This window comes from Melanotaenia boesemani, chromosome 12, assembly GCF_017639745.1.
Source record: "Melanotaenia boesemani isolate fMelBoe1 chromosome 12, fMelBoe1.pri, whole genome shotgun sequence".
Classification (NCBI taxonomy): Eukaryota; Metazoa; Chordata; class Actinopteri; order Atheriniformes; family Melanotaeniidae; genus Melanotaenia; species Melanotaenia boesemani.
In genome coordinates this window covers 37,251,727-37,277,171 of record NC_055693.1, presented here as the reverse complement: position 1 = coordinate 37,277,171, position 25,445 = coordinate 37,251,727, and the positions used below count along the sequence as shown (strand labels likewise).

General features: G+C 43.6%; 2 protein-coding genes across 5 annotated transcripts in view; one reads left to right on the top strand and one right to left on the bottom strand.

The window, feature by feature from the left end:
- Window positions 1-3,323: 3,323 nt before the first annotated feature.
- LOC121650619 (ATP-dependent RNA helicase DDX18-like) lies at window positions 3,324-12,017 on the top strand. The gene is made up of 14 exons (XM_042002187.1): window positions 3,324-3,497; window positions 5,006-5,173; window positions 5,252-5,401; window positions 7,477-7,612; window positions 7,719-7,819; window positions 7,900-8,099; window positions 8,176-8,290; window positions 8,408-8,547; window positions 8,642-8,803; window positions 9,002-9,154; window positions 9,259-9,372; window positions 9,457-9,513; window positions 9,591-9,768; window positions 11,520-12,017. The coding sequence occupies exons 1-14, from the start codon at window positions 3,392-3,394 to the stop codon at window positions 11,663-11,665; spliced, it is 1,926 nt and encodes a 641-aa protein (XP_041858121.1). The 5' UTR covers window positions 3,324-3,391; the 3' UTR covers window positions 11,666-12,017.
- LOC121650620 (glycerol kinase-like) overlaps window positions 11,891-25,445 on the bottom strand; it is a 28,772-nt gene continuing 15,217 nt past the window's right edge. Inside the window, exons 5-20 of one of the 4 annotated variants that reach the window (XM_042002190.1) lie at window positions 24,068-24,147; window positions 23,823-23,960; window positions 23,637-23,746; window positions 23,208-23,274; window positions 20,318-20,353; window positions 18,446-18,513; window positions 18,330-18,372; window positions 18,168-18,248; window positions 18,006-18,084; window positions 17,806-17,902; window positions 17,637-17,721; window positions 17,425-17,545; window positions 16,883-17,026; window positions 15,474-15,557; window positions 15,297-15,371; window positions 11,891-12,431 (exon numbers count right to left, since the gene is read on the bottom strand). In XM_042002190.1, the coding sequence (XP_041858124.1) occupies window positions 15,298-15,371; window positions 15,474-15,557; window positions 16,883-17,026; window positions 17,425-17,545; window positions 17,637-17,721; window positions 17,806-17,902; window positions 18,006-18,084; window positions 18,168-18,248; window positions 18,330-18,372; window positions 18,446-18,513; window positions 20,318-20,353; window positions 23,208-23,274; window positions 23,637-23,746; window positions 23,823-23,960; window positions 24,068-24,147 (1,307 nt within the window). In that variant the 3' untranslated portion in view covers window positions 11,891-12,431; window position 15,297. The other 3 variants (XM_042002188.1, XM_042002189.1, XM_042002191.1) reach the window with 3 other exon arrangements.

Sequence of the window (25,445 nt, the reverse complement as noted above, 5' to 3'; positions counted from 1 at the left end):
AAAAGAAGAAGAAATAAAAAAAAGCACATTAGAGACAATACCACTTGTTAGATAGATGATAATTAAAACACTATTTTACTTACGTTCTTTCTTCCGTCACGTCTCGCTTCCAGTAGAAGAAGAACTTCTTCTTCGGCTTCTGGACGCAAGTGCTGTTGCTGCCACACGAAGAAGAAAACTTTCCGGGGTCGAGGTCTACTTGCATTCCGGAATAGAGTTGAGGTATGGCGGCGCTATGTCCGCCATCTTAACTGCAGTTGGGTGCCTCTCGAAATAAGTCCAATAAACTTCTATATATCCTCTGCTTTACTTGCTACAACGTTCTGGGTCAGCAGGTCCTGCTTCCAACATCATCTGCTAACTCTAAATGTCTCTCACCATCTCCCCTGAAAAGTTTCACGAATGTCATCCATTGTCTCTCTCCGGCCTCTCAATTTTAGAACCAAAGAAATGGGTCATACTGGGACTCGCATTAGCCCCGCCCACTGAGTTTGATGGGCTAGGCTGACAGATAAAATAAATTAATGATTATGGCAGTGGCGGACCATCAAATAATTACTTAAATAGTGTAATTATTAATTATATAGTGAAATAATTACTTAAATAGATAAATAATTAACTTAAATAGTGAAATAGATAAATAATTAATTAAATAGAGAAATAATTAATTAAATAGTGAAATAATGAAATAGATAAATAATTAATTAAATAGATAAATAATTAATTAAATAGAGAAATATTAATTAAATAGAGAAAATAATTAATTAAATAGTGAAATAATGAAATAGATAAATAATTAAATAAATAGATAAATAATTAATTAAATGGAGAAATAATTAATTAAATAGATAAATAATTAAATAGTGAAATAATGAAATAGATAAAAAATTAATTTAAATAGTGAAATAATTAATTAATAGATAAATAATTAATTAAATAGTGAAATAATTAATTAAATAGATAAATAATTAATGAAATAGTGAAATAATTAATGAAACATTTAATAGCACATTTATGTATTTAATTATTATTTTAATTCATTTAATGACACATTTAAGTAATTATTGAATAATAATTTAATTAATTTATTGGTGCCACTTTACGTCCTCCATATAAGTCCAGACCAGTCATAGCTACTCTCGGGAAATTTACCAAACACTGTACAGAGTGGACCGAGTAGAAAGTGGGGTTTCTGTGGGTATCACATGTGGGAAAACCTGGAATGAAGGAGCTGATTGCTTAGCAATAAAAGCACTAGTGTTGGATTTTATTTGCAGTTCGGGTCATCAGGATACACGTTAGTTACCACAAAGTTTTACATGAGCAGTGGGAAAAGCTGTGGGAGGAGCATATTTTGCAGTGTGAGGAAAAGCAAGGATCGCTACATGCCAGGCTGTTGAAAAGCAGAGATTCAGTGGTTCTAACTAGACCTGGTCACTGTGGACCCAGGAGTGGGCTGGCTCTGATAGGAAAGCATCCAGATGGAAAATGTGAGTGTGGGAAGTGAAGAAACAGCTAATCATGATCTTAAAGACTGCATTATACCATCACAGACGATGTTTAGAGCTGGGAGCGACCAGAATGACAGTTTTAGGTGTAAAAACACTGCTGGGCTCAAATCAAGAAGGTGGTGGACTATTTCTATCAGCAGGGGCGCTGCTAGTGATTTTGGGCCCCATGAAAAGAAACTGAAGTGGGCCCCCCTCATCTGAATCACTTTCAACATCTTCAGCTTGATTTTCAATGTTCTCACTCTCTGCTGTCTCTCTGAGCCTTCCTACACTCTCTCGTGGTGCATCCTCATCATCTAAATCTGTACCCTCTTCGATGTCTTCCTCCATTTCCACTCTCCTCTCTGACAAACTTGAAGATGATCCTGGACCTGGCTCTGTAGTGTACATGGCATACAAAATTATATAGTATCTCCAATGATGTAATGTAATTTGTAACAGCATCACAAGCATTATTTCTGGTGGCCTCCCACTATTTTGTTTTAAAGGTGTTTTCAGTGATTTCACCAACAATGTGAAGGGAAATTGATTTGACTACCAATCCTCCACGTCATCTTCTCCCTCATGTAGCACATGAAGTCTAATTTATCTCCAGATCTGTAGACTCACAAGTGAAGCATTAGATTAGTGGGGAAACATATATGATGCTATATGGTTGTTGCTAGTTAATCTTCTGATATCTAGAAAATGTAACTATTTCTCTGATTGGATTGAAAGCCGTCACCCAGTCTGCTGCTCTAGAAATGTTCCTGCTGCAAAGCAGGAGGATGAGTCCCAAATTACTGACCTGACCTAACATTACAGAGATAGCTGAGCATTTTCTAAACGATTCAAATCGGTCTAAAATAAACAAAAAAATATATATATTATTATTAATTCTGAGCTATTTTTTCTATTATACGTTTTTTTTTCTTAACAATAATCAATTAATTCAACCACTTCAGCTGCCCACCTCCTTCCTCAGGGGCCACCTGGACATGTTCAGGTGGGGAGGGGTGGGGAGGGAATGTCTGGCAGCATCTGCTTCGGCTGCTCTCGTTTCTGTAAGGAAAATGCATGATTTTATTTTTTTATTTTTTCTACCAGAGCTGCTTGCTAATTTTTTGTCTGCATTAATTATTTGACTAAAATTGTGAAATGAATAAAATCCAGCGTTTTATTCAGAAATATAAGCCAATATGGGGAGCAAAGTGAGCTAGTTTATATGAACAAAGTTTAGAAGAGAGAACAAGCTGAAGTTCCACAACTTTGCATCAGACGAACTGACTGACCACCTCACCTCTGGAAGAACTGGGTGACGTACTGTCAACCCATCTGTTCTCTCTCCAGCCTCAGCTTTTTTTCTTTTCGTTTTAAGCTTCCTGACTTTTGAGGCACGCTGCCGTCTAAGCAGCCACTCGCTGTCTGTCTGTTGCGCTGCTTCGCAGCTGAAGGAGCAGGTAGACTGAACCATTTAAGGGAAATATGGAGGGGGTGTTGAGTGTTCAGAAGTGTTTCCAAAACAAAAAAACTTAGTGATACGGTTGCATTGTGACTAAATTGTTTGCATGATTGTACGTTTATCATTAAGTATCAGATAATTTTTGTCAGTATTACAGTTTGCATTGAGGGCCCTTCTGGGCCCCCTGTCACTCATGGGCCCCATGAATCCTTCCCCTTTACCCCCCCTTTTCGGCGCCCCAGTCTATCAGATCCACATGTGAAAGTGCCTGTGTGCGGCAAGATAGAGTCTGACTACAACAGCAAACGGTAGATGGCAGCAATGCGCCATAATCGCGTCTAGCCTGCTGAATCAGAAGAAGAAGAAGAAGAAGGAAAACGAAGAAGAGTACCCGGAAGCTCCTTCGTCGTCACACACGTGTGCTCTGTACACTCTTGCCATGGCGGACCTACAAATTAAGCTTCTTCGGAAGAAAATTCAGAAAAGAAACGAGAAAAATAAAGAGCGAAAGTTACTGAAGAACCGGACAGAAGAAGAAGAAATCGGTGAGGACTTAGAATAAAAAGTGTCTCCGTTTGTTTCCACATCGGTTGTGAACGCATCATGCTAAGCTACCGTTACCTCCTCAGAGAGCCAGAGTTACGATAGTTACTTTTAATTGGTTTAATTTGTTTAAGAAAATATGCACGGACTTTCTTTGCTACAGGTTTACTGTAAGATCTTAACTGTAAACAGAAGTGATATCTGAATGTGATCATCGGCGGCAGTAAACTGACCAAAACTGAGACTACGGGCACCGCAGATTTTAATTGTCAAATGATTGGAAATCGGTTTCAAACATAATTCAGCTTCATGTAATATAGTCAGGAATAAACTGGTGTATTCTACATAAAAGCACATCTTTATACTGGAAAGAGTGGGAGAAGGAGTCTGGGCCAGCAGTGCTGACGTTTAAAGTTCTACAGATTTTCTAACATCTTAATTTGACTTGCTTTTTTGTTGTCCGTTATTCCTGCAGCCCTTTAAATCTGTTTTCTGATGTAACACTGAGATTTTCTCTGTATGGATGAATGCAGCTCTATAAAAACACCCACACTTCAAGCGTGGAAAACGAAGAGAGGTTTTCCTGCCAGAAGGAAAGTGTCATCTGGATTTTTTTAAAACAAAACCAGGAACAGACGTTTCTTTTCATTTCTGCTCCAAACTGAAAGTATTAGCTTGTAACTGGGGACCATGGTGGGAAATAAGGAGGTCATTTCTTCTACTTGGACGTGATTCATTTGTTACTCAGATTCTTACTGGCTGTCGTCTCAGGGTCTCTCAGCGTTGAAGAAGCTGATGATTATCCTCTTTGAACCGGTAACTGGCCGAATCAGACCAGTTTGGGATTTCTGTCATATCTGGACCCTCATTTTTAGCCCTGTTTCCACCAACGGATGCGAGGCGGACGCTTTTTTTTGTACTTCCACTGGTGAAAAGGGAACCCTAATCAGGGCTCCAGCCTAACTTTTTTACGAGGAGCACAGCGGTCCCTAACTTAAATTTTTAGGAGCGCAAACAGAACATTTAGGGACACACACTGAAATCACCTTGCAAAGCAAATATTCACATTTCCTCTCATTTTCACTGTATTAGTGATAAAAACTTGAAGAATAAATTCAGAAATTACAATGTTTACACTTCACTTTTTTTGTGCAGCAGTTGACAAAAAAAAATTACTACTAATTACACTAATCAAGTAGAAATAGAACTAATCGTCATCGTCACGCTGCTACAACGTTGCGCCGCAACGCCATCGTCACGCTGCTACAAGGTCGCGCTGCTACAACGTTGCGCATTGCGACCCAGCTGATTCTCCACCTCAGGTGAGGTTGTGGTTGGTGGTGGAAACGCAGCGAGGTTAGTTTGCGGACCACATCCTCACCATAACCGACCCATTTGTGGAAACAAGACTGTACAACAGCTACTTCGTAGAAGAATTGGAAAGAGGGACCGGGACTTTGACCAGAACCTGTTTAAGATAAAATTGTGTCTCATGTGATGTTTGTTGCAGTGGGGGTTGAAGAGGGGCCCGCTGCCAGCTGTAAGCCAGACCATGAGTCCAAAAAGAAATGGAAGAAGCAGGCTGACGGGTTTGTGGAGGGGACCACCATGGAGGAAGTTCCTCTGAAGAAACAGAAGAAGAATAAAAGAAAGCTGAGGACTGCTGATGAACCACCAGGTAATGACTGTGGGAGTTCAGGTAAACTACCAGTTACTTACGTAGTAGTTTTCATGACTCCTACAACTCTGGTTTTAGCTGAGAAGAGAGGAAAGATTGAGGAAGATCCAGCAGAGGAGAGCAGAGGAGAGGTGAATGGTAAACCAGAAGCTGCTGCAGATGATGATGAACAGGAGGAAGACGAAGTAGATGAGGAAGATCAGCCCGAGCTGCCTTCCGGATTAACAGGTATGACTGAAGCTGTGTGATGAAGGTCCGTGTGATCGTTCAGGTAACAGACGGATATTTGGCTTCACACAGTGGCAGCAGAGATGGATATGTCGCTCCACGCTGCGTTCCTATTGGCTGGTTCATAGACAGGCGTGAGCCTTTCAGATTGCAGCTGTTTCAGCTGGACGATCTAGATCATAAACCATGTCTGTTTTAGCTAAATGATGATATATGGTACACACGTATTTATTAGGGCTGCCACAAACGATCATTTTGATAATCGACTAGTCACCAGTTATTTAGGCGACTATTGTGATGGTGTGTAAATTGTAGCGTAGAGCGAGCAGCTGCTCTTTTATGGCCCTCCTTAGCTTCCAGCTGGAAGTGTTGTCTCTGTTATGTGCTGTCTAATAAAGAAGGATGCTAGCTGACTTTTAAATGTAAACGTAGTTCTGGTAGGTAGTTATCATGGTATTCTGTGTTGAATGTTGCGACCATGTCTGCCAGCAGCATGTTGAAGCTGGTGTCAGTCAGGATGTTTGCTTGACGTGGCGAACATGCTGTTGGCTTGGTAACAAAGTCGTCCACTTATCTTTAACGCTGTAGCGTAGCTTTATAAAACAAAACATTAGCATGATCACATTTCCTATTGAAACATGGACCTGTTGTTATAACGTTACAGCAGACACATGATGTAATGAAATCGCCACCACTGACATTAACGTTATAGCTGAAAGTAGCTCATTGTCGTTTGATACTGTAGGTCCCAGAATCCTGGTCCACAGGCTGGAAAACTGGGCTGGACTTTCCGGAGCGGTCCTTAACTGACTCTCACATTCATGATTTACCTGCAAAGTAATTCTGACTCGGTAACTGGGTAAAGGGGTTAGCTGCTGCATGAAGCCGTCCTCAGCTGTATGTATCGCTCCTCATCCATTGTCTGGTAAATGATTTTCATACATAATATTTTTGGGGGCGGGAGGCAGGATAAGCTTTACAGTCTGAAGCGGGTAAACCCTGGTAAGCAGAATATGGATGAAGAGCAGCTGCTTTTCACCAAATTCCAGTCCAAGTAAATATTTCTCATGAAAAGGTTTCAATGTAAATCAAGAGGAAGGAAAATTTCCAGCTCAGCTTCTGGAAACATTAAAAACTTGGTGTCTTTCAGTTCAGTGAAGCTAAAACTTCAGATCAACATTGTCCTGAACCTCGCAATGCTATAAATAACCACCAGTGTTTATGGGTAATCTTCAAACGAGGTGCTGACAGCAACGCTAGGAACATTTAGGCGAACCTCGGTTGTTTTTTGCTGCTGTACCAGTTCAGCCAGTGTAGGAAGCTGGTCTGGACTCCTGGTCCTATTTATGGTACGGGATATGACGGCTGTGTTGACATGCCGCTGAAACTTTCCGTATTATAACTTCTGACCTGTCGGTGACTTGACGTGAGCCGAGAGGAAGAAGCCTCTTCAGGTGTGATGCCTCTGTGTTGCTCAGGAGTTCTGGGTCCAGCAGAGACCTGCAGGGTATCCGTGGATCTTTAAAAAGTCTTAAATGAGATTTCTTTTTCAATTAAGGCCTTAAATATCATTAAAAATGACAAATCTTTAAATCCAGAGTCCCAAGCTCATCACAAAATCCAACACACTGAGGAAGGGTTACAAAGAAAAAGTGTGAATTGGACACAGACCAAAGAACTCCGATCTGTTCCATAACTCACTCATTCAGTTTGCAGCACTTGTATTCAGTTTAGATATTCATGTAACGGAGTTTACTTAAATACTGAGATAATTTTTGGTATTCGATTCACTGAACTTGTTAGGACTTGTTAAATGCCTTCACTTTCATGCGCTGAGAAACAATTATCTTTACGTTTGTTATCTTTTAGCACTGTTACATAAGTGCTTGGACTATTTGTAAGGTGGTTCCATGCTTTATATTTCGTGAATGTAAGGTCTTAAATTTTATCAAAACGGCATTAAAAAAAGATCTTAAGAAGTCTTAAATTTGGCTCCCTTAATGCTGCAGATACCCTGACCTGGTTTTCCTCTAGTCCTCTACACAAAATCAGCCTTTTGTCACCGACTGTTGCAGGAGCGTTCGAGGACACCTCCTTCTCGTCCCTCGCTGAGCTGTTGAGCGAGAACACGCTGAAGGGGGTGCAGGAGATGGGCTTCCAGCATATGACGGAGATCCAACACAAGAGCATCCGCCCCCTGCTGGAGGGAAGGTACGTCCCAGCCTCGTGAACCGGCCCGACTGCATCCACCTCTGGGTGGTGCCACATGAATGCAGCCTGAAGGAGGCGGTAATCACTTTCTTCTGCTTGCCTGCAGGGACGTTCTGGCTGCTGCTAAGACAGGAAGTGGGAAAACCTTGGCCTTCCTCATCCCATCCATAGAACTCATTTATAAACTGAAGTTCATGCCCAGAAATGGTGAGTTCTGGTCTGAAACTTTCAGAGCTGTGCTGGTTCTTCTTCCACTGGCTGAATCTGGACCGTCCTCCTCCCTCCAGGAACCGGCGTGGTGATCCTCTCCCCCACGCGTGAGCTGGCCATGCAGACGTACGGTGTGCTGAAGGAGCTCATGACACACCACGTGCACACCTACGGGCTGATCATGGGGGGCAGCAACCGCTCCGCTGAGGCCCAAAAACTGGCCAACGGTGTCAACATCCTGGTGGCCACGCCGGGCCGTCTGCTGGACCACCTGCAGGTGATGACGGGTGAATAAATAGTTTTATATTCTTTGTTTTCTCTTTTCTAACCACAACTTGGTGACTTCCTCCCAGAATACCCCCGGCTTCATGTTCAAGAACCTACAGTGTCTGATCATCGACGAGGCCGACAGAATCTTAGAGGTGGGCTTCGAGGAAGAACTAAAGCAGATCATCAAACTGCTCCCGAGTACGTTCCTGCTTCATTGTTCTCCACAAACACACTTCCCCTTAATACACAACATTTCCAGCGTTTAGATGAGAACTTCCTTCCTGCTCACTCACTCTTCCTCTGTCTGACCTCTAGAAAAGAGACAAACCATGCTGTTTTCAGCCACTCAGACCAGAAAGGTGGAAGACTTGGCTCGCATTTCTCTGAAGAAGGAGCCGCTGTATGTCGGGGTAGATGATAACAAAGACAAAGCGACGGTAGACGGTCTGGAGCAGGTACTGTCTGATGATCTGACTTCCTGTGAGTCTGTCTCAGTGGTTTACAGTAAGTGGACGGGTTCCCTAAATGTAGCTGTGTGCTGTGTTTCAGGGCTACGTGGTTTGTCCGTCAGAGAAACGCTTCCTGCTGCTTTTCACCTTCCTGAAGAAGAACCGCAAGAAGAAGCTGATGGTGTTTTTTTCCTCCTGCATGTCGGTTAAATTCCATTTTGAGCTGCTCAACTACATCGACCTTCCTGTCATGGCCATTCACGTAAGCCGACGTCTTTTTGTAGGGATGCTAATGCTAACCCGTCGCTGCTGTGCAGAGACCTGCCCCCCAGGTTAAAGATGTCCACCATCTCCTCTGTAATGCTCTTGTTAGGGCCAGAGGACCGGGTATCAGACTGTGTACTCGGCCATGAGACCATCTGCTGAGCTGTTCAGATGATTTTTGTCTTTCATCTTGCAGGGAAAGCAAAAGCAGACCAAACGGACCACCACCTTCTTCCAGTTCTGCAACGCTGACTCGGGCATCCTGCTGTGCACAGACGTAGCGGCGCGAGGACTCGACATCCCAGAGGTGGATTGGATCGTACAGTATGACCCCCCTGATGACCCCAAGGTCTGAAACATGACACATTTTACAGTTTTATTTAAATTTGACTCCATAAACAAGCTGTTTTAGGTTGAAGTTGATTCATTTGAAGCTTTTCCTGCTGGTCACAGGAGTACATCCACAGGGTGGGCAGAACGGCCCGCGGCATCAACGGCAGAGGCCACGCCCTCCTCATCCTACGGCCGGAAGAACTGGGATTCCTCCGCTTCCTGAAACAGGCCAAGGTCTGGTTTTTATTTCAGCTCACACGACTGTTTTTTCCCATGATTTAAATGTGAGTTGTTGAATCCTCTCTGGTCTCTACTCAGGTACCGCTGAGCGAGTTTGAGTTTTCTTGGAGTAAAATCTCTGACATCCAGTCCCAGGTAACGGTTTACTACAGCAGGAAATGTTCCACACAAGCTTGGGGCTCCAGTTTAACCCTAAAACTCTTGTTTCCCAGCTGGAAAAGCTGATTGAGAAGAACTACTACCTCCACAAGTCGGCCCAGGAGGCCTACAAGTCGTACGTGAGGGCGTACGACTCCCACTCGCTCAAACAGATCTACAGTGTCAACACACTCAACCTCCCTATGGTGGCACTGTCCTTTGGCTTCAAAGTTCCCCCATATGTTGACCTCAGTATCCTTTTCCATCTTTACATGGATGCTCTGTCTGCTGTTTCTGGCAACATTTTGCTCCAAAATAATCAAACCCAGAACATTTTATCGGTTCTAAGCTGCTAGATCTGAGCCATAAAACTAGTTTTAATATTCAGTATGTAAAGAACAAGAAATATGATCATATTCCAGCCACAGGTGGTTATTTTTACCGCATGCTATTCTGTTTTTAGACGCCCGTTTTTCTGGATTAGATCATGTGGAAAGATTCTGTAAAGGGCGGGACCATGCAGGAGTAAACGTCCATATAACCAAGGAGGAGTTTCTGCAGTTAGCTGACAGAGTACGGTCCAGGTTATGAGCCAGAAATGTTCTCTCTGCATCAGTCATATCAGCCACCTGCACGCTGCCATCGAACACGAAGCAGCACGTGGAAAGAAGGCAAGAAAATGCTGTCATGCCGATCTACGCTGTTTACTGTGAGGCTAAAACCAGTATTTTGACGTCCCAGCCACAGCAGATCTGGTCTCCTGCTGCACGGCTTCACCTCTTCTGCTGCAGATGTCTGAGGTTTTTCCAGCTTTGTGCTGCACTATTTCATAACAAATAATATTTCCTTTAGTGCTCAGTAAAGTTCCCCAAGTTTAAAACTCTCCGTTGTTCTGAAGTTGATGCAGCAGGATTTCCAGCAGGCTCTGTTCTAACTGGCCTGTCTGGAAATCACACGATACGCACCCACCTATCAGTCGATGCCAGTAAAAAAATGCACATATCAGCAAATATCCTTATTTCCAGTATGATCAGAACCGGTCCCAGTAGGAGGAGTCAAGTTGTACACCACCAGATGGTGGGTGTTTGGCCACACCCACCCAGAAAGACTGATGGTGTCACACCCGGTAGTAATGGGGCTTTTGATGGTGTAGCGAGTGGAACAAAATAGTTTTTATCTCGAAGATGTTTAGTTTATATAACAAATTTGGTTAATCTGTCCTAGATGAATTATTTCGTTCATTGGGCGGACGAGTCTTGCCCATCGTGCGCATCTCATCCGTCACGGCAGATGGGCCGATACGATAGTGTCAGAAATAATCGCCGATCCTGCCCAAAGTAAATCGCTATCTGTGAGCATTTCTGTCTGAACACCATCCGTTGCCTCGGAAATGGAATCATAATTCTTTGTTTCCTGCTCAACTCCACCACAAACAGTCATGCGTGACCGTTGTTGGTCGACGGAGAAGCAGCTGCACGTGAGTCACTGCTGTGCTAACAATTTAGCATTAGCGGTATACTAGCAATTTGGCATTATTACTCATCAGTAGTGAGTAATGATTAGCTTAATTACAGATTAAGCTGTGATTAATCTAATTTATAAATTTCATGTTTTATATGCCAGACTGTTGAAAGGCAATATCATACATCAAAGTCTATAATAAATATAATTCAGTTATAAATTTAATAGACCTCTTAATAGATTAATACACATACTGGAACGGTACTGAGAAGCCAGATACTTAAACTCTAGGTATCAGAATCAGTATCGGACAGAAAAAAGGTATTGGAACGTCCCTTGTACTAATGACTTGGCTGTAGGTAGGTCAGGAACTAGTTTCAGGCAGCGCTTCGGTCCGCATGTTGGCCGGAGACGCGAGGCATCGTCCCCGATGCTGAACGACCGGCTCAGTTCATTTCCACACAAGCAGCAGATTTATACGCAGAAGAAAAGAAAACCAGAGGTTTGAGAAAAGTCTTGTTTCCTTTAACGCTGCTGTCCAGATGTTCACAGCAGTAAAGGTGCGAAGCTGCAGAAGCGAGGAGGTGGAGGTGGGTTCGGGTACCAGAAGTCCAAGAACGTGCACAAGTCCAAGATCTTCAAGCACGTGAACAAAGGAAGCAGAGACCGGAGGCAGTTTTCCCGCTGAGACGGCATCTGGACGGATTCCAGTGTCTTTTTATTACATGGACTTCCTGTAATAGAATAAAGCTCAGACCAGAATAATCCAGTTTTCTGCTTGTTTAAACCATAACTTGTTTTTAATCATCTGCCTTCCATTTATTTCTCATATGCTCTGTAAATGTGATGTGGTTTTATTTGGAGCCAGATGAGACTGAATGACGACGCTGTGTCAGGACCAGATGAGCTCAGCTTTATTTTACATGTATGTGTGTATTACATGTTCCAGAGCTGAATCAGCACATTCCCTTTAAATGATCTGTGGACCTCCAGTGTTGCTACAGGAAATTAAAGGTTAATTGGTCTGACGTGATTAAAAATCCTACACTGCTCTAATGACCATGCTTCCCTAAAGTGTCCAGAGCTTGGCATGTGTATGGTTTCAGTTTGGATCCTCAACTTGAGTTTTCCCCAGTAAAGATCCTGTTGAAGTCCTTCGGGACCAGCACAGCACTGGGTGCTCAGAAAAAGTGGTTCAGTAAAAATCTGTGGGCTCAGTAGTGCAACTCTTTGGTCTACTCTATCAACGGCAAATTTAAGGATTTAACTTTTCCTTTTCTCAGAAAACAAACCAGACGAATTCCATCTGAAAAAGGTTCCCGTGTGGAATGAAGCAGCTCTGCAGGTGGTTTCTCTTAAATCCAGCCGACTGTTGATGGAAAGCCTGGCAGAAACTGATGGGCACACATTTACCCCGACTTCTGGTTCTGACCCGTCCAGTTACTGCCGCTGGTCTGAGATGAAATAAGAGATGCATTAGAGACGGATGTGGAAACACACCAGATCTATGTTTACCTGAATGATCAAGAGCCTGGAGAAAGACAACCATTATGGGTTGTTGCTTCATTTAACATTGATAAGCTGAATAAACACAGCAGGGTGCGCTCAAAAAATAAACTACACAAAACCTAATGTAAAATGTAAATAAAACCAGAATCCCATTGGGTCACATTATATTCCCAGTAATACATAAACCCTCACCGTGTGATGACAATATGAGCCGATAGTGAATCTGATGGAAAAAGTTGGAACAGGAGCAACAAAAGGCTGGAAAGTACCTGGTACAAACGAGAAACACCTGGAGGAGCATTGGACAACTAACCAGGTTACCTGGCAACAGGTCAGTAACATGACTGGATATAAAAGGAGCATTTCAGAGAGGCAGAGTCTCTCAGATGGAAAGATGGACAGAGCTTCACCAATCTGAGACAAACTGGATCTAAAACTGGAACAATTTCAGAAAAATGTTCCTCAGACTTTGAAGATCCACCATCTACAGTGTAGAATATCCTAAGATTCAGAGAATCAGGAGGAATCTCTGTGTGCATGGGACAAGGCTGGATGCTGGTGATCTTCTGCATTAAAAGCAGACATGATTCTCTACTGGAAACCACTGCATGGACTCAGGAAGACTTCCAGAAACCACTGTCTGTGGACACAGTTCACCCTGAAACCCACAAATGCAGGTTAAAGCTCCATCATGCAGAGAAGAAGCCAGATGTGAACAGGATCCAGAACCAGCTTCTTCCGTCTTCTCTGGTCCAAAGCTCATTAAAATGGTCTGAGGCAAAGTGGAAACCTGGATGAAGATGTGAACTAGTTTGTGGAAAGCATGGACGGCGTGTCCTGCAGACTAAAGAGGAGAGGGAGCATCCAGCTTGTTATCAGTGGACAGGTGAAAAGCTGCATCTCTGATGGGATGGGGCTGCATTAGTGCCTATGGCGTGGGCAGCTTCCACATCTGTGAAGCTCCATCAATGCTGAAAAGTACATGGAGGCTTTAGAGCAGGGGTGCCCAAGTTCAGTCCTCGAGATCTACCATCCTGCAACTTTTAGATGCAACCCTTCTTCAACACACTTGAATCAGATGTCATCTGCATGTCATTCAGCTCTGCAGAGGCCTGGTGACGAGCCAGTCATTTGATTCAGGTGTGTTGAAGAAGGGTTTCATCTAAAAGTTGCAGGATGGTAGATCTCGAGGACCGGACTTGGGAACCTCTGCTTTAGAGCAACATCATCTCCCATCCAGACAACGTCTCTTTCAGGGAAGGCCTTGCAGATTTCAGCAAGACGATGCTGAACCACATCCTGCATCCATCACAGCAGCTTCACAGGAGAAGAGTCCGGCTGCTGAACTGGCCTGCCTGCAGTCCAGACCTTTCACCAGTACACAACATCTGGAGCATCATGGAAGCAGCAATCCAGCAACCAAGGTCCAGGACTGTAGAGCAGCTAGAATCCTGCATCAGACCAGAATGGGACAACATTTCTCTCCTAAAACTCCAGCAACTGGTCTCCTCACTTCCCAGACGTTTCCAGACATGTTAGAAGACCCTAACCCCTAACCCTCCCTGGCGGCGGGTCGACTGGACTGCGCTCGTGTCAGCTGCGTCCGGACTTGCTGTGATGGGAGACCCCCCCCCCCGCCACGTGTTTCTGATGTTGTGATTGTCTGAGTTTTGTTCTTTATGTACTGAGGAGTGTTTTTTGTATCTCAATAATCGGCCCTTAGGCCCAGTGTGGAGATGCCTTTTTTTAATCCTCTCCAGCTACATCTTACTCCCCTAATGTTACCTTTCACCTATATCTAAGACAAGGAGCGCTGTAGAAACGGCTGCTCCGTCAGTCTGCCTGTTCCTGTTGTGTTATATGTTGTTTTGTCTAGTCTTGGATGGGTTGTACTGAAAACATGAATTTCCCTGCAAGGGATTAATAAAGTATTTCTGATTCTGATTCTGATTCTGAGATGTTTCACCATGCTGAACACCAACCTGGAACTACTTTTTACACCATGCTGAACACCAACCTGGAACTACTTTTTACACCATGCTGAACACCAACCTGGAACTACTTTTTACACCATGCTGAACATCACCCTGGAACTACTTTTTACACCGTGCTGAACACCAACCTGGAACTACTTTTTACACCATGCTGAACATCACCCTGGAACTACTTTTTACACCATGCTGAACATCACCCTGGAACTACTTTTTACACCATGCTGAACACCACCCTGGAACTACTTTTTACACCATGCCAAACACCGCCCTGGAACTACTTTTTACAGACGTGTTGCTGCGTGAGATTCACTGTCAGCTCCTATTTTCCATAACAGTTTCATCTTCTGAGATGATGCTGATCTACTGGAAATAAAAATGACTTGACGGGATTCTGGTTTATCTACATTTTACACAGAATTGGAATTGGTTTTATATATATATATATATATATATATATATATATATTATATATATTCATATTATATATATATATATTATATATATATATATATATATGAACATGCATTGTAGTAAGGGATGCTAGACCGATACAGAGTTATAAAATGTACACTTCTGTGTCAGTGTTTCTATATGTGCAGAGCCATTAATTTATCTTTATTAAGGATTCATTATGGGGGTTCAGTCCCTCCTTGAAACACCGTTCATCGTCATGTTGATACGGCTTCGAAAATAAATCTGTGACGGTCAAGTCTGTCACCACTGTGTTAGAACTGTAAAACATGGTCATGCTGAAGCCAGCAACACAAGTTACTCCTGTTAGTGTCTCACACGCCATGCAGTATCAAACTGTCGGACCTTAGGGGTCCACTTTGACGGGAGGAGGGACGGGAGGTACATTCCAGTGGGCGTTGTTCAGCTTCTTTCCTACACCTGTTGCCAATGAGGGAGAAAGAGCATCCAAGATTGAGTCCTGCAGCTGGTCACCACTGCAGGGAAATGAAGGGAAAAATGACTAATAATCCAGCTGCATACCGTTGCTGCTGCAGACCTCGGTGGTCTCCCAGTTCATGGCCCTCTGGACCGCCTTCTTCCAGCGAGCAAAGCGAAACTCACTCTCTGTTTGATGGGAACATACACATTTAGGTTGTGGTGGAGGATTTCCCCCGTCATACCTGACTGGGAAGTGATTAAATGACAGGTCTATCCACCAGATGGCAGCAAAAACAAATAATAAATGACCCCTTTTTCCAAACCAGGATCATGATCTGTCAAATGAATGAATAAATATGTCAACAGACCAGAAAAAACTGATATTTCCTTCACATTTACTCAGTTATTAACACTGCTGGGTAAAGCACTCACTTTCATTTCCATGAATCCCCCTTACCTTGCTGCATATCAATAACCAGTCATGGAACATTGGCAGCTGTTTCAGGGTTTTCTGGTACTGGACGTAAATGACTTCACACACTTTCAGGTCATTTTACACAGTAAAATACAAATTCCATCAGACTGGACAACAGCAACAAAAACAGAGTTATTTCTCAGTAATTATGACTCTAATCTTTTACTATGCAGAATGTCTAACGCTGCAGTCAGGAAGCTAACCGCCAGGCGGGTCCCTACCGCTGCTCTACTGCCGGTCTACCCGCAGACTCTGCAGTAATAAATGGGCATGGAATGCATTTTCATAAATACCATAAAGGTTTCATGTATCAGACGCTGCGTTTCAATGAATCTACCAGCTCAGCAGAATAATTCAGTCAAGATATGAACTTTCCAAGTCTTGACAGTTTTTCAGCAGGACCTGGTCCAGGGGTGTCTCTGGACATTCGACAATGGCTCTTCATACATGGCTAAACATGCTGAAGACCTAACTAATGTTTTAAATTACAGATATAATAACAAATGCAGTAAAACCTGCATTTGTTATTATATCTGCAATTTAAAACATTAGCCTTTTTTTTTTTTTTTTTTTGTAGAATAATTACACTGAATTTTCCCGACATGACACTAAACGCACCAGTAATATTTTTTAAATCTATTTTCTTTTCATTAGGTTGGAAACTATGGACTTTTTTTTCCCCACGAACATCTACATCTCATAGAAGAACGTCTATTACAGCCTGAATATTGAGGAAATACTTGAGAAAAGTGATTTGGAAAGCAGTGCTGAGCTTTATGAGACCAACAGGTATGACTGAAATGGGACTTTGTGGCTAAATTTTCAGCATTAAAGTAGATAAAATGACTAGTAAAGATAGTTAAAAACTGTAAATGTAAAAATAATTACGCATTTCCACATGAACTCACTACTAGTGTAGTTTCTGCTCTTGCTGCTCTCTCTCTGCAGCTGTGTTGAGAGAGAATTTTACATGTTTGGACATGCCTCTGAAAACCAAATTATTGGACGCTGAGCCCCATTGCTTGTCTTTTCTTACCCTCAGGGTTGATCTGAGGTTCATATCTCTCAGATGTAAGATGCGGGAGCTGACCAGGGCTCAGGTTCCACACGTTCACCCCGTCTGCAGCCCCAGCGGCCATCGCTACGCCCAGGGCTGTGGTTTCTGACATGCAGGGTTTCACTGCACCCACAGGAAACAGAAAAGTCCTTTTATTTCAGAGAACTGATGTGTTATCAGTGGGAAAGTATTTCAAGGTTTTCTACAGATTTATTTCCTCTACTGCTAAGTGAGGACTGTTGGGGACACCGTAGACCACATTCAGGTAAATGTGTTTGTTTAAATAGATCATGAGTTTGTTAAAAATGGGGCAAAAGTCAGTGAAGACAGATCAGGACAAGGTCCAGGTTCAGACCCATGTCAATGTTTACCTATATTAACTAAAGACATTTCAAACCTCAGTTAGTCTTTGGACTGGGAGAGATGTGGGCCAGTTCCTGATGTAAACCCTAACCCACTACCCCTCACCTGAAGTGTCGTCATCATACTCGTCTCTAAAAGTGTGCGATGCGTGTTCTTACCAACAGGTATGCAGAGGATGTCAGCCTGCAGCTGCATTAGCAGTTTGTTGGCCGTCATTCCTCCGTCTACCCCCAGCTGTGTCAGGGGGACGCCGCTGTCCTGGTTCATGGCGTCCAGGATCTGATGCACACAAATTGTTCTTTATTAATGCAAATGAACGCTGGACTGCCGGCTGTAGACGTACGAAGCTACAGAGAGAGACACTGCTCACCTCTCTGGTCTGGAAGCAGACGGCCTCCAGGGCAGCGAAGGCCAAATGGTTCCTGTTGGTAAACTGTGTGAGTCCACAGATGATGCTGGAAAACAGAGAGGAAACCAGACATGCTGTAGAAAGAAAATGGTGACTAAAGCATTGGTTTTCAGATGTGTTTGAACCACACCCTCTTGCACTGGGCTCCCAGTAAGGAGCGTAGAGCCCTGAGAAGGCTGGCACGAAGTAGCAGCCGTAGGATGTGCCTGCTGCAGCCGCCAGCTTCTCTGAAACGAGTCAGCAACCAGCGACAGAAGGGAGAGGACTCCATTAAACTAAACGTATACCAAAGTCATTATGCGGCTTTGTTATTCCCTGCAGAAAATCTACCAATCTCTGAGGACGTCTGCACGATGCCAAGGTTGTCTTTTAACCACCGCACCACTGCTCCTGCAATGGCAACCGAACCCTGCAGCAGCAGAGAAAATATCAGCAGTTAGTGATGAGGGCGGAGGACTGGATGTATGCTCAGGTTTCACCAGCGCCGCCCACCTCCAGCGCATAGCAAGCGGGTTCATCCTTCCCCAGTTTGTAGGCTACTGTTGTGAGCAGGCCATGGTCCGACATCACACGCTGGAGACAAAAACATGAACGAATAAAGATTAATTAAGAGTTTAACTGGTAGGAGTGTTTTTCTGCTTTTAAATTTCTTACTTTTGTCCCTGTATTTCTGAGCAGGAAGCAACCAGTCCCATACCTGCATGAATAAGGCTGAATATGAATAAGGTTTTATCATCTGCAAACATGATCATACACATTTCATGGCTTACGTGTTTTTGGCCTGTCCCTCTTCAAAGAACATGTGACCAACGAGGGCAGCTGATTGGTCCCCCAGACACTGACAAACAAATCAGAGTCAGGCATACGTCTGATAACTAACTGTCCAGGCAAGAAGAAAGATGTGAATTCAGTCCAAAACCGTCATTAAAATGTGTTTGGTGGATCGGTTCTTTTTTATAGAAACATTTTACAGTAAAGCTGTGGGAACAACCCACGTCCTCAACTCTGCTGCTCATCCCACACATGCATATTCCTTCCAGATGTGGCTCCATTTAAAGAGGAATAAACAGATGTTCCAGCAGTAGATTCATTACCAAGAAGCAACAAAGAACTAGTTTATCAGTCCCTCCAGGAATTCGCAATGTTGTGATTGCAACTGTTAACACAGATTCAGCCAATCACGGCAAATTCTGCATGCCCTGCAATTTTATTCAATCACCGCAACTTTAATGCAACTTTGACCCTTCGCAACATTCCTTCTCATCATGAGATCCATTACATTCACTTCCTGTTTCTGATAGCAAACATGCTAACTTGTGTGAGAGGGAAATATGTGCCAACGAAAATCACTGCTAAGGACAGAACTCTACAGCTTCCCAGTTTTCTACATGAAAGTGGTGGTAAATTATTTTGTACTATTGTAACATTGTGGTCGAACAAAGTGGAAGTCATGAATTGACAAACATTACACCGAAAAACACCAATGGAGAGTAGCAGAAATATACGAGACAATTCTTGCATCATGTAATTTAGTCTTTGTGCTAAGAATACAGGATACAGCAAGATGCATAGAAATGTGTGGGTTTATGAGAGGACGGAGGGCTCAGAGCTCCGCTGGAGTTTTACTGTGCAGTTTATGTTGAGTAAAAAGCATTTAGGGAAGCAAAGTTAATCAGGTGCAAACTAGTGTGAATTTGAACTTTTGAATTTAGAGCTATCAGATTATTATTTTTGTTAATTTAAGAACTGATACAAAACAACTTTTCTTTTATCTTGATCCTTTCTCTCAAAAAAAATGTTTACTTTAAGCATTTAAGCTTTATTTTCATCTTTTGTGTATTTAATCTGTTGAAAACGGTTTCATTTATGGTTTTTAGCTCAAGTTGATTCAGTTGTAAAAGTAAGTTTATATGGCATTAAGAAACCATTTTATTGAGAAATTCCTGAGTTATTTTTCACAGACTAAAAAGAAGTTTTGTTGTTTTTGTACTCCACAGTTCTATGAACTTTGTGCGTGTGTGTTGTGTGTGTGTGTGTTTTAAAGAGTGTTGTTCTGGATGCTTGAGTATCCTCCAAGTTTACTTATTACAATAAAATGTTGGAATATATTTTTTTTTAGATTTTCTTTTCTTAATGATTTCAAGCAATGTTCAGTTGTTTTTGCAAAAAATAAATAAATAAATAAAAAAACACCATTGCAACTTTTCTCAGAAGCTAATGCAAAATCAGGCAGTTTAGGAATAATCGCGCTCTAATCACACAAAAGTGCCGTGAAATCCTGAAGGGACTGGTTTATGGTAAAATGAGTTACGAGGATAAGGACTTTTAGAGCTGCTGCTGGAAGCTCGGGCTAATACCAACATAGGACTGAAGGCTGCAGCTTCCATCACCAGCAAAGGATGATGGGAAATCCTGAAGTGAAGAAGCTGCTGGGACATGGTTTCTATCATCAGGTGTGAATATGAGTTCATCCTCCTCATTCAAGGCTGCTCCAATAGTTTTATTTAACACTGGAACTAAAAACTGGGTGAACGTCAAGACAGAGCTTCATGAAGGAGGAAGACACCTTCAACCTGCTAGTTAGAAATAATAAAAACGAGTCAAACTGCAGCACAGCGACACAAGAAGAAAAGATGACTCACCCCTGAGATGGGGACCCCTGAAAGTGATCCAGATTTCTGATTGGGGAACAGAAAATAACATTTAGATGTTTTCACTCCTCTTCCCCAATATTTTTTATTTGATTTTCTAGTTGAATAAACACAAACATCTTAATGTAACACACACACACACACACACACACACACACACACACACACACACACACACACACACACACACACACACATTTACATATAAAAACAAAGTACAACATTTTAAAATGAAAACTTTTCCACTTTCTGTGATGCTCCCATGTGATCCCGGGGTTTATAAAATGTGGACGATGTAATGATCTGTAAGTTCATCTACAGAATCCCGACTCCTCTGACATGGTGCAACTGCGTCCTGGTCTGGAAAAGTCCAGCTGTTTAACATTTACAGGGATTTTACATTAATCAGTTCTCACAAACGTGATAACATCTTCCCAGAATTTTTGTTCACGTGGACGTGAAGATGGCTCCCACATCTTGAGCAGACTTATTCACCTCATCAGCCACTGACATTACAGTAGTTTAAACCACATGTTTATGGCTTTGTTCTGTCCCTGATTCCATTTCATCTCAGGTAAAACCTTTAGACGGAGTACACATCAGACCCTAAACCAGTGATCAGCACAGTGGCCCACAGCCTTTATCTGAGATATACATATACATACACACACATATATATATATATATATATATATATATATATATATGTGTGTGTATATATATATATATATACACACATATATATATATATGATAAAGCTATCAACCAGAATTTGATAAAACACTATATTTCCAGCTCTGAGTGATTTGGCTTCATGGCTCTTGTCCATAATTAGCCAGAATCATTAACACTCAGGGCTCAATGTTGAGCCTAAAACCTATAAAAATTAAAAATAAAATTATTCTACCACAAATTCCTTATGAAGGTGTTCGCTTTCTTTCAAGAGTTCACTCCTGTTTCCATGGTTACTGCAGATAACAAGAATGTGAGAAAAAAAGGGAAAAAATATGACATGGAGGATAAAGAGCTGCAAAAATGTGAAAACAAGCAAAGAAAAGTTTGAGTGTTTGCCTGCAGCAGCTGGTTTACCAGCAGAGAGCTGTTAGGAGTCAGATTAGATATGGACGTTAAAGAAAACACTGCAGCTCCTTCTTTGAATGAGAAACAGCCCCAGTTTAAACAGAGCTGACCACAGACGGGCTGGACTGCAGGCAGTTTGCGTTCCCCTCCGCAGCAGAACCTAGAAACACAGTGATTTCACTGAAGAAACAACATGCAAGTCGTTTCACGAGAAGGAAAAGATTGTAAAAGAAGAAAGATGTCGGGTGCAGCCAGCGGAGGAACAGGGAAACGAATAATTTCATGTGAAATGAATGATTATTAAAAACTGCCTCTATAACTTCATCTCACCAACATGAGTGATGTTCTGCAGGTTGCCAAGCAACTTACAAATTACCGCGAACCTAACACGATGAGGACTACTAAGAGACACGCTCCAGGTATTTCTATCAGGAACATGTAGTTTTATTCGGAGACTCTATCTTGTAAATCCACAATGATCCATGATAACAGCATTATTTTGCTTGGGGCTCACTGTCCTCTGGTCCGCCTGGGGTGTCCCCCACGGGGCATGGTGGGTGGGTTGTGTGTGGCGTGACTGTGCGGTGGTGAGTGCTTGTGGGTGCAGCGCGGGGAAGGGTGTGAGTGTGGGGTTATATAGGGTGCAGATTAGAGTAGGTGGGGAGTGGGGGGAGGGGGTCAATAGCACCCTGGTTCTCGGGGTGTGCGGCTGGAACATCAGGGTGTGTGCTGGCCTACGCCGGGTGGCTGTCTGGGGGGGCCTGGTCCTCCTAGGCATGTTGCGGGCCCTCTGCCTTTGGGGGGTGGGGCGGCCGCCTCTGGGCTCCTGGGGCACTGGGCCCTTCGCTTGGGCTGCCCTGGGTGGCCGGTCCCTGGCGGGGCCGGCGGCTGCTGATCTTGGCCCACTGGGGCCTGTGCCCCAGGACCGTGGGGGGCTCTTGCTGGGGCTCTCCTCTGCTGCCCTTCGGGTGGGGCTGGAGTCGACTTTGTGGTGGGGTGGCTTGGGTTGGTGCTCTGGGTCTGCTGCTGAGGGCCCGGCCCAGGCCCTGGTCTGCCTCTGGCCTCCGTGGAGGCGAGGTCGCATTTGCATGATCTCACTCACCACTCTTCATCACTGATCCCTCCTCTTCTTCATCCTCTGCATGCTGATACAGTCACTGAGTTGTCCAGTGGGTTTTAATATTAAGCGATAATTTTTTTTTTTTTTTCTGTGAGTTAGTATCTGGTCGCTGTTATGTCTTTTTGATTTGGTTATTATTTAAAAACTCTTAATGACTGGCAGCCCTGTTTTTTCTGTGTGTGTGTTTCTGATTTTGTAAAAGTTGTAGGAAATGTTCTGGTGTGTTCATGTACAGGTGTAACAGTTTGTTGTCTGGTGATGGTGTGGATTGAAGGGTCGTTTCCTTCTGTCTGTGATCTTTTTGTCTCCTTTCTTCTTTCCCTTTTGCTCTTTTTGCTATTTTCCATCTTTTTCTGTCCCCTCCGGTCAGGTCCAGCAAGATTACATAGATTCCGTGATTCAAAGTAAATAAATAAATAAATTAATCACATTATCAAGAGGAGCCTTACCCATAGGCCTCCCCTTGGCAGAGCAAATTTGTTCAGCACGATACAGCAACCAGATTATCATTCTGCTGCTATGATGCTGGACAGGACAAGTTAAAAAAAAAAAAAAACATGTTTGAAACATGTTACTTAAAATGTTTAAAAAATCTAAAAGTGTTTTTTCTGTTACAAATTTGAAAAAATCAGACTGATGGCACAGCGTCGTTACATGGTTCAGTGTTTGATCTAAACTCACCACCCAGCCGTATATTTCAGAGGAGCTTCTGACTTTGGGGAGGATGTTCATCGGGACTTCAAAGTACCTGGAACACAACACCAGCCCATCACGATGATGAAGCATGAGGACTCCATCTTTCTTCCAAAGCTGACATTAACCTGAACTTGTGTGAACCAATTATATATTTTCCTTGTAGTTTCTGTCTATAAACCAAAGGAAGTGTAGAATACCGGCGCCTCGCCTACGATGGAGGATGATGAAACAAACAGAAGATTGTACATGTTTACAGACACAACAGCAGCAGGCATGGAGATGATTTATTCACTCCAAGGTGGAAAAAAGGAGGCCATGAACCAAGTTCCATGCACAGAGAGAAACGTGGAAATGGCTGCGTGTTAAATAATGGTGCACACATGTGAAAGGACGTCGGTCTGACGAGGCGTCTACCTGCAGATTTCAGGATCCCAGTCCATGGTGTGGATGTTGAAGAGCATGGTACGACTAGCGTTGGACACGTCAGTGATGTGGACCCCTCCGTTCTTACCCCCTGTCAGACACTGAGGACATTAAATGACATGAGCACGCTCCTACACACCAACACACAGGTCTGCAGTCTGTCGCAGCAGGTAGTACCCAGATGATCCAGGAGTCCACGGTACCGAACATGGCCCGGCCCGCCAGCACAGCTTCGTGCACCTTGTCCACATTGTCCAGCAGCCAGCGCAGCTTCACGGCGCTGAAGTAGGTGCTGATTGGGAGGCCTGTTTTGTGCTGAAGACAAAGTAAGAAGACTGGGATTATAATCTAGATTACAGCGCCACCTGCTGATACTGTCCACTGCAGAAGGATGGACTACAACCAGCAGCACGTTCTCTCACCTTGAGGTGGTTCTTGCTTCTGCCTGGTGCTTTGTTAATGAGCCTCTCCACCGTTGACTGGGTGCGCAGATCCAGCCAAACTACACACAGAGCAGAGCAGGAAGTCTTACAAACCTTCTACACCAGCGGTCGACTGCTCTATAGCTTGGAGACTTTCCCTGTAGCTCTTGAAAAATCAAATAAAAAAAAAATTCAAAGATACGTTACGTCTCTGATCAATGCTTGGTTCTGCAAACGCCGACCTTTTAATCCAGTTTGTATCTTTTCAGTGTAGCGCTGCACTAAAGTGACCCCCCTCAGAATGTGACTGAGGCCCCTGTGTTTTGCAAGGAAGTGATACTGCCAACAGTCCTCCGATTAAACTCTTTGTTATATGCTGCTTTCCCCATGTTTTGTGCTGCACATGTATTGGAACTGCAAAACCATGACTACGTTTTTGAATTGCATATATATGACGGGTTGGGTCAACACATACACTTTTAAGGTGACATTTAGACGTAATATCTTTAGGCTCTGCGTGCTTTCTTTGTATGTGTAACATTAAGTTATAGTGGAGCAGTAAGGGCACTTCAGTGACTTTAAATATTTCACCCGTGACAATGGTAGCTTTGTAGTCTCAGCAGCAATGACCCCTGTCTCTGCTGACTGGTTGGCCTCTGGAAGTGAGGCCGCTGGAGGCTGAGGAGATGTTTGAGGAAGAGCGGGTGCCTGGGGGGAGGCCGCTGGAGGCTGAGGAGATGTTTAAAGGAAGAGCGGGAGCCTGGGGGGAGGCTGCTGGAGGCTGAGGAGATGTTTAAAGGAAGAGCGGGAGCCTGGGGGGAGGCCGCTGTAGGCTGAGGAGATGTTTAAAGGAAGAGCGGGAGCCTGGGGGGAGGCTGCTGGAGGCTGAGGAGATGTTTAAAGGAAGAGCGGGAGCCTGGGGGGAGGCCGCTGGAGGCTGAGGAGATGTTTAAAGGAAGAGCGGGAGCCTGGGGGGAGGCCGCTGGAGGCTGAGGAGATGTTTGAGGAAGAGCGGGTGCCTGGGGGGAGGCCGCTGTAGGCTGAGGAGATGTTTAAAGGAAGAGCGGGAGCCTGGGGGGAGGCAGCTGTAGGCTGAGGAGATGTTTAAAGGAAGAGCGGGAGCCTGGGGGGAGGCTGCTGGAGGCTGAGGAGATGTTTAAAGGAAGAGCGGGAGCCTGGGGGGAGGCTGCTGACAGTGTAGCAATGGCCAGAACTTGCTACTGTTGCAAATACATCATTTGAAGCATTTGATGAGCATCCTGTCAGATGTGGAATCATCATATCTTTACGTATGATGGTTTTTTCGTTAAAAGGACAGTGGTAATGCCCTGTGTTGCGACACGTCTGACTGCATCTGCAAATGATCAAATCTGAAGGG

Excerpts from the sequence above, each read along its gene's own strand:
- LOC121650619 (XM_042002187.1), top strand. The coding sequence starts at position 3,392 with ATGGCGGACCTACAAATTAAGCTTCTTCGGAAGAAAATTCAGAAAAGA. Across the intron at positions 5,174-5,251 it reads GACTGCTGATGAACCACCAG|CTGAGAAGAGAGGAAAGATT; the intron begins GTAATGACTGTG and ends CTCTGGTTTTAG. Across the intron at positions 9,373-9,456 it reads GCTTCCTGAAACAGGCCAAG|GTACCGCTGAGCGAGTTTGA; the intron begins GTCTGGTTTTTA and ends GTCTCTACTCAG.